Consider the following 8,584-nt stretch of genomic DNA (forward strand, 5'->3'; position numbering starts at 1 on the left):
CCGGCTAGTTTTTTGTATTTTTTTTAGTAGAGACGGGGTTTCACCATGTTAGCCAGGATGGTCTCGATCTCCTGACCTCGTGATCCGCCCGTCTCAGCCTTACATTTTTTAAATTTAAATTTTGTGGGGTTTTTTTAGACGGAGTCTCACTCTATCACTGCATGCTTCCTGAGGCCAGCAGTGGTGACTGGGATCTGGGAGCATTACTGGGAGAGATGCATCGAGGGTCACAGTGCCTGAAGTCAGGAGACTGATGAGGCTTCTAGAATATAGGAGATTCCAATGATGTCTGGTGGACTGTTTGTCTTCTACGTGATTGAGAGCTCCAAACCCTTTGGGTGCTCTCTGGCCTGTTCTCAGCAACTCTTCCCGCCAGTGGATAGGTTAGATGGACCCTCTACCTTCACTATAACTCTCTTTCTGTCCATCCCCAAGCTGGGTATTATGAGGAGAAAGCACAGTCCCTGATCTGTGTTCCTTCTCTCTCCCCATAGGTGTACAGGGTGGGACCCATGCTGGGCACCATTCTTGCAGGCCTCACCTCGAATTTCTGTTCTCTAGTGCTTTATGAGAAAAGTTTGTGGCCAGTATGACTTGCCACTATGTGGAGATGGTAGAACCTATCAGTATGTCCCATTCCACCTTCTCCATCATCACACAACCCCACGCCTAGGTCCCAAGTCCCTCACCAGGCCCGAGCACAACTGAACCTCTTTCCCCAAACTTTCCTTCCCCATATTATCCTTTTCCCTCTCCTTGACCGGCTGTTTCCCCAGATCTGATCCCAGCACACCCATACCTTTCCCTAGGGATCAAGGTTTAGGATGTGCTGATCATGGCTGTATTAGAGGACATTAGACCTTCCCATTGCTTCACAGCCATGACTCAGTTTCCTTCCTTTCACTATTTCTTGCTATGACCATGTGAGTTAGGAAAGATGAAATACAAGCTGATTCTAAGGTTTAACTATGAGTCCCTTTCCCATTCCTATCCCTCCAATCCCACCCCCAGCCCATGCGGGGATGAGAGTGTCTTCTCTCTGTCGGTCCCTGTGGTTTAAAAAGCCAGGCCTAGGGTTTGAAAAGGGAGGTACTGTCACGGACTGGGGGTAGGGAACCCGGGCTCAGAGAAAGCCAGACACAGCAGAACTATTTTGTCCCAGAGCTGCAGGGTCCACAGATTCCAGCCCAAACTAGCCAATGGGAGAAAGGCTTCTAATCCCTGGGAACTAAAGAATTCTCTTTAGTTATCTAACTTCCCTGCTGAACCCCACTCCTTACCCCCACCCCCACCCTTACCCCTGGCAGACTCAGAGGAGGCTGAGGCCCCCAGGAGCTCAGCCCCAAATGCCATGAAGTGAGCTCAGCTTGATGGACCTTCCAAAGAGAGCTGAAGAGTATTCTAATGTAGGACTATGAACCCCAATTTTGACACATATAGAAGGGCAGACTCTTTCAGTCCCACTGCCTTCACCCCCACTTCTCATAGTTTCTCCTGCTGTGACCCCAATCCCACCCTCATTGCCATGGCTCTCTTGGCTCATCTCCCGGTTGAGACAGGAGGGAAAATCCAGCATCTTTACCATGTATGGAAGGGGACTTAGCCCTCCACAGCTGTGAAGGGGTTAAGAGGCTGGGCCAGCGACCTCAGTCTGCCCCTCCCAGGGATTAAGAGTCCTCTATAAAGGGGACCATCCACCCAGACAAGGCCACGGAGGTAGCAGGGACCCAGGCACTGTGCCCATCCCCCCTGCCATGTGGGAACTGCGGTCAGCCTCCTTTTGGAGGGCCATATTCGCTGAGTTCTTTGCCACCCTCTTCTATGTCTTCTTCGGGCTGGGGTCCTCACTGCGTTGGGCTCCTGGACCCCTGCATGTTCTGCAGGTGGCTATGGCATTTGGTTTGGCCCTGGCTACACTGGTGCAGTCTGTGGGCCACATCAGTGGAGCCCACGTCAATCCTGCAGTCACTTTTGCTTTCCTTGTGGGCTCCCAGATGTCCCTGCTCCGTGCCTTCTGCTATATGGCAGCCCAGCTCCTGGGAGCTGTGGCTGGGGCTGCTGTGCTGTATAGCGTTACCCCGCCTGCCGTCCGAGGAAACCTAGCACTCAACACGGTAATGGTTGGCTGAGAGGGGATGGGAAACCTAGTGTCCTGACTCTCTGTTACCCTGACTCCCTGACTGGTGCAGGTGAATCAGCTCCCCTGGGGTCTGGGACAATATGTGCATGTGTGAGCATGTATGTGTCAAAGTGGAGAGGATTGACAGGTGGTTTAGAGCTTTAAGGAAGGCATAGGTCCCTGGACTGATAATTAAGAAACCTGAGTTTGAGTTTCAGCTTTCCTTCCAACTCCTTTCAGGTTCTTGAGGATACTTATTTTACCTTTCAAGGCCTCAGTTTCCTCATCCATGTAAGTGGCTGCAATCATTTCTATCATGAAGGAGCATTGTTAGGAGATACTAAGATGCAAATACAATGATTATGAAGGGGGTTGTATTATCCTTCCTCTCCAGGAACCTGATGCCATAAGGAGATCCTTGCCGGGGAAGTCTTGAGGAGGTAACACTGTGGCAGCCCTCATGAGCTGCCTCTCTTCTTCTTCCTTTGCGCAGTTGCACCCTGGGGTGAGCGTGGCCCAGGCAACCACAGTGGAGATCTTCCTGACACTCCAGTTCGTGCTCTGCATCTTTGCCACATACGATGAGAGGCGGAATGGCCAACTAGGCTCCGTGGCCCTGGCCGTTGGCTTCTCCCTTGCCCTGGGGCACCTCTTTGGGGTAAGCAGGAAGGAGAGCAACTTCTCATTCAAGGATTCCGGGGCCCCTAAACCTTTCCCAACTTTTAAGGGTTCTTCCTGTCTACTTCGCTGTCAAACATGCACATTATCCATTGCACTCTGTATTGGCACAAAGGAATCAACTCTGCCCTATCCCTCTCTTGTGACTGCTATATCTATCCCTTCTTGACCCCGAGGTAGAAATGCATGCATCATGGCTAGACATGGGCTTTGCCTATGGACCCATAGTCTGTTCTCAGATAGGGCATCAGTTGCCCTCACCCCATTGTGGGAACTCCTGGAGAGTCACGCAGGCTGTCTCTCTCCACTTGCTGCTGGTTGGAGACAAGACGCCATCTCTCAGGGGCAATGTGAGTTGTGGGGAGAGAAGCTGGGGTAGAGTAGGGGGGTGTCTGAGTTACAACTGTCTCTTTTGCAGATGTATTATACTGGTGCAGGCATGAATCCTGCCCGCTCCTTTGCTCCTGCCATTCTCACTGGGAACTTCACCAATCATTGGGTGAGTGAAGGGAGAGGGGCAAGATCCTGGAGCCCTTCTGGATGGTTGTGGACTGCAGGTTCCAGGCTGGATTCCTGCTTTCCTTCTGCATGTACCAGCACTCAGCTAAGGGGGCTGTCAGAGAGTTTGGCATGCCTGTGTGAGCAGGAATCATGATTTCGGTAGAAGAAGAGGCTCTCGCTCATATTGTTCCTTCTCTGGTTAGTCAGGGAGCATGCACTGAGTATTCACTGGTTGCTGAACCAGGGGGTATGAAGAGAGACAACTAAATACAAGCACAATAAATTCTGCTCTCAGAGATCAGGAGGTGTTGTGAGCACAAATGGACCTCAGCTCCATCCCACCAGTTTTTTTTTTTTTTTTTTTTGAGACGGAGTCTCGCTCTGCCACCCAGGCTGGAGTGCAGTGGCCGGATCTCAGCTCACTGCAAGCTCCACCTCCCGGGTTTATGCCATTCTCCTGCCTCAGCCTCCCGAGTAGCTGGGACTGCAGGCGCCTGCCACCTCGCCCGGCTAGTTTTTTTGTATTTTTTAGTAGAGATGGAGTTTCACCGTGTTAGCCAGGATGGTCTCGATCTCCTGACCTCGTGATCCACCCGTCTCGGCCTCCCAAAGTGCTGGGATTACAGGCTTGAGCCACCGCACCTGGCTCCATCCCAGTTCTAATACATTATTGGCTTTGTGTGTGACCATGGGCAAATAATCACTCTGTGCTTCAGTTTATTTTACTATAAAATGGGACATTACGAGAAATGTGTGAAAGTTATATGTGAGAAACATTTAGCACAGAATCTGGTATAAAGTAAGTACTCAATAAATATTGGTTATGTTGATGTTGTGCAAGCCAAACATACGGAAATAATTTAAAAATTTTTCAAAGTTGTAAACCCAATTTCTTTTTTTTTTGTTTTTTTGTTTTTTTTTGTTTGTTTGTTTGTTTTTTTGAGACAGAGTCTCGCTCTGTCACCCAGGCTGGAGTGCTGTGGCCGGATCTCAGCTCACTGCAAGCTCCGCCTCCCGGGTTTACGCCATTCTCCTGCCTCAGCCTCCCGAGTAGCTGGGACTACAGGCGCCGCCACCTCGCCCGGCTAGTTTTTTTGTATTTTTTAGTAGAGACGGAGTTTCACCGTGTTAGCCAGGATGGTCTCGATCTCCTGACCTCGTGATCCGCCCGTCTCGGCCTCCCAAAGTGCTGGGATTACAGGCTTGAGCCACCGCGCCCGGCCTGTAAACCCAATTTCATAACAGCATTATTCACAATAGCTAAGAGGCAGAAGCAACCCAAGTGTTCCTCAGTGGATGAATGGATAAACAAAATGTGGTATATATAGAAATTGAATATTAGCTGTAAAAAGGAAGGAAATGGCGACACATACTACAACGTGGATGAATCTCGAGGCCATTATGCTAAGTGAATAAGCCAGTCACAAAAAGACAAATACTGTATAATGACATTTATATGGGGTATTTAAAGTACTCAAATTCAAAGATGCAAAGTAGAAGGATAGTTACCAGGGGCTGATGGGGGTGGGGTGGAATAGGCAGTTGTTTAATGGGTATGGAGGTACAGTTTTGCAAGATGAAAAAGTTCTAGATATAGGTTGCATAACAATGTGAATATACTTAACACTACTAAACTGTACACTTAAAAACATATATATATTTTTTCTGAGACAGAGTCTCGCTCTGTCACCCAGGCTGGAGTGCAGTGGTGCTTGATCTCACAATTTCGGCTCACTGCAACCTCTGCCTCCTGGGTTCAAGCAACTCTCCTGCCTCAGCCTCCCGAGCAGCTGGGATTTCAGGTGCCTGCCACCATGCCCAGCTAATTTTTGTATTTTTAGTAGAGACGGGGTTTCTCCACGTTGGTCAGGCTGTTCTCAAACGCCTGACCTGTGATCCGCCTGCCTCGGCCTCCCAAAGTGCTGGAATTACAGGAGTAAGCCACCGTGCCTGTCCAAAATTTTTTATTTTTTATTTTTTAACGAAGTCTCGCTCTGTCGCCCAGGCTGGAGTGCAGTGGCATAATCTTGGCTTATTGCAAGCTCCGCCTCCCGGGTTCATGCCATTCTCCTGCCTCAGCCTCCCGTGTAGCTGGGTTTACAGGTGCCCACCACCACGCCTGGCTAAGTTTTTGTGTTTTTTAGTAGAGACGGGGTTTCACCATGTTAGTCAGGATGGTTGCCATCTCCTGACCTCATGATCTGCCTGCCTCGGCCTCCCAAAGCGCTGGGATTACAGGCGTGAGCCACCGTGCCTGGCCCCAAAAATATTTAATATGGTAAATTTTAGATGTATTTCACACAATTTATAAAAAATTTTTGAAAGCAACATACAAACTAATGCAAATTGATAACAACAAATAGAATATACACATGCTAAGGTGTGGGATACAGGAGTAATTTGATGAATCAGAAAATAAACGGTGAGTTTATTATATATATCAAGTGCACAATATCTTGTTTTCCATTAATGCGGTTGGAAAAAGAGCAGCCTTGCTGCTCTGTCCCCTCCCCAAGCCTGAGTATTCCTTTTCTCTTCCTACAGGTGTACTGGGTGGGCCCAATCATTGGAGGGGGTTTGGGCAGCCTCCTCTACGACTTCCTCCTCTTCCCCCGGCTCAAGAGTATTTCTGAGAGACTGTCTGTCCTCAGGGGTGCCAAACCTGAAGACTCCAATGGCCAACCAGAAGTCACAGGGGAACCTGTTGAACTGAACACCCAGGCCCTGTAGAAGCTCCAGCTGAATAGAGGGAGTAGAAAGCTTCTGAGTTTACGTGGAGGGGTTGAGTCAGCCCCTAGATGAAGAAAGAGACTGTGGGGAGGGGCATGTATTTCTTTATTTTTTAACTTATGTATGTGTTTTGTTTTTTTTTTTTTTTCCTTTTGCTGTGTGAAATCTTTCAAGTTGCATTCATGAGCTGGTTGGTGCGAACTTCCCTTCCTCCCCATCCCACCTCTCTTCGCCGTGTGTGCTGATTGTGCATATGAATGTGAATGAGTGTGGCTGTGTCTGAGTTTTGGGGCAATGAGAGCTAAGGAAGCAAAAAGAGGTGCCATCCTATACCTCCCTCCCTTGACCCAGTATGGTGAGTACAGGGTAACCAACACCTTAAGTTTCTGGCCTTTACCCTGTTGCCAGTCAAGTGTGTGGCTCTTGATTTCTGAAGGAACAGAGAAGCAGGGAGTTACTCCTCACACAAGGCAGATGGAGAGAAGTGGAGGAAACAAGGCATTCCAAGGGTTAGGAGAAGGGACTCAAGGGAGGTGGGTGGTGAAAATGGAGATATTAGCCCCAGATCGGGATGCAGGTGTACCAAAGAATTGGGGGAAAGTTAATGGGAACATATAGCCTACTTATCTCAGGGATGCTTGCCCCAGGGACTTGGGTGGGGAAGTAGCTCTGAGAAAAGTGAACACTAGGATTTGAGCTGTTCTGTAAAGCCACATAAACCTGTCTACATCCACTGACTGGTTGTGTTCATTCTGGCATAATGGATCTCTTCAGAGGTCCTGGGCCAAGGAGCTTCCAACCTAAATAGGGCTTGGGCAAGCCTAGAATCTAGAAAAATAAAGCAGCTTAACTGGTCAGCCTGACATCCACTGGTGTGACTGCCTGGTAGATGGTATTTAAGCCCTAAGGCCAACACAGGAAATCTGATTCCTGGAGCAAATAAATGCAGAGGTGGTAGTAGGGGGCATGAGGGGAGAGGCTTTGACTCTGTTTTAATTTATTTAGAGCAAATCAAAACACTCCTCAAATGGCATCTTTCTGCTTTTATCACTAGTTCAGTGTTTGTTTTGTTTTGTGTCTGTGTATTTTTCTCTGTCATCTGTCCTTTCATCTTGAAGGAAATCTCTTCTAACTCCCTCATACCCCAGAAATTGATTCCTTCTATTCAAATGCTTAATAATTCAGAAGATTATTGTTCGTTTGAGCCCAATCTTCTTCTTTTTTCTTTTTTTTTTTAAGAGAGGGGGGTCTTACTATGTTGACCAGGTTGGAATGCAATGGATATTCACAGGCACGACCATCGCACACTACAGCCTAGAAATCCTGGGCTCAAGCGATCTTCCTGCTTCAGCCTCCCCAGTAGCTGGGATTACAGGGGGCCAGAGCAGAGCCCTATTATCTTGTTGGCAAGATCATCTCAGCAGAGGCCAGAAAAGACCCTCAACTGATCAGTGACTATTTATGGTTCCTTTCTTCCTTTTATGAGCCTCTTATATACTTTGAAAGCTTTAAACTTATACCTATAATACAACAGACATCCCCCACCCCAGAAGACCATTCCTCCCTTTACTTCAGCTCTTTACTTCCTCCTAAATAAAACCTAACTTTTCTAACTAACTGTTTAAGACTTGGAATAGTCCGCTTGACTAGAAGAAGGGGAAGAATGTTTGTAAATTCACCTCTAATCGGACTTTGAGTCTACTATAATTCAGCAGAAAATTCATAGCGCTGTGATTTTTAGATCGACCTCACATAAAACAGTCCCTGCACACGCTTCCCTTTTCCTTCCTTCTTCACGAATCTCCGCCCCAGCTCGCTCGGAGTCACGTGGACCAGCCTGGCTCGCCCCGCCTCGCTCTCCGCGCAGGCAGGGAGCCGTCCAGACGAGCCTGGTGGCGGAAAGGCTGCGGCCCCGCGCCTGAGGGCCGTTGGCTCCTCCGGGCTTCTGAGGACCCGCAGGGAGCGGGTGAGTGAGTGTGTGGCGAGAAGGCGCTAAGCGGACACGGGGATCCTTTCGAAGCTATGGGGGCATTCTCGGGAGGCGCTGAGTCTCTTTTCCCGCCACCTGGTTTAGAGCCGGGGGGCGGGGCTCGTGCTGCAGGCGCGCACGCGCAGTTCTGTATTCTGCTCCTTAGTCTGCGGCGTAGCTTTCCCAGGTCGCGCCGGAGGCTGACTTATCCCTGGGCTGGTCAGCGCAGCTTGGGCCTCCCGCGGGATGGGGTTGTGATGGGAAGGGGCTTGGAACTCCTGAAGTAGAACAGAAGGTGCCTGGGGGAGTTCCACTTCGGAGCTCCGCATCTTGTTGAGACCTGAAAAAAACCGGTGTGTGGCCTGACGGTCAGCAGGCGTCGGAATTTACAGGCCGCTTGACTGACTTCCTGGGTTTTATGGATTTCTCCCTTCCCTCAGTTACCTAATGTTTGGGTTTGTCAGCTGGACCTCAGCCGCTAATGAAGCGTTTTTCCCTTTAGCCTCTCAATTCTTTGCCTTTCGTGCTTCGACTAGTACTTTCACATTTTTTAATTTTTTTTTTTTTTTTTTTTTTGAGACGGAGTC

The 8,584-nt window shown here is 49.0% G+C and overlaps 2 protein-coding genes across 2 annotated transcripts in view; both read left to right on the forward strand.

The window, feature by feature from the left end:
• Window positions 1-1,722: 1,722 nt before the first annotated feature.
• Window positions 1,723-7,802, forward strand: MIP (major intrinsic protein of lens fiber). The gene is made up of 4 exons (XM_011926105.1): window positions 1,723-2,114; window positions 2,613-2,777; window positions 3,216-3,296; window positions 5,843-7,802. The coding sequence occupies exons 1-4, from the start codon at window positions 1,755-1,757 to the stop codon at window positions 6,026-6,028; spliced, it is 792 nt and encodes a 263-aa protein (XP_011781495.1). The 5' UTR covers window positions 1,723-1,754; the 3' UTR covers window positions 6,029-7,802.
• A 36-nt stretch (window positions 7,803-7,838) lies between these two features.
• The window catches only part of TIMELESS (timeless circadian clock), a 44,728-nt gene continuing 43,982 nt past the window's right edge, over window positions 7,839-8,584 (forward strand). Inside the window, exon 1 of the mRNA XM_011926204.1 lies at window positions 7,839-7,994. The gene's annotated coding sequence lies outside the window, so the exon portion shown is untranslated. The remainder of the gene's footprint in view (window positions 7,995-8,584) is intronic.

The sequence above is a fragment of the Colobus angolensis genome, unplaced genomic scaffold (assembly GCF_000951035.1).
Source record: "Colobus angolensis palliatus isolate OR3802 unplaced genomic scaffold, Cang.pa_1.0 Scaffold67, whole genome shotgun sequence".
Taxonomy (NCBI): Eukaryota; Metazoa; Chordata; class Mammalia; order Primates; family Cercopithecidae; genus Colobus; species Colobus angolensis.

Excerpts from the sequence above, each read along its gene's own strand:
- MIP (XM_011926105.1), top strand. The coding sequence starts at position 1,755 with ATGTGGGAACTGCGGTCAGCCTCCTTTTGGAGGGCCATATTCGCTGAG. Across the intron at positions 2,115-2,612 it reads GAAACCTAGCACTCAACACG|TTGCACCCTGGGGTGAGCGT; the intron begins GTAATGGTTGGC and ends TCCTTTGCGCAG. Across the intron at positions 3,297-5,842 it reads GGAACTTCACCAATCATTGG|GTGTACTGGGTGGGCCCAAT; the intron begins GTGAGTGAAGGG and ends CTCTTCCTACAG.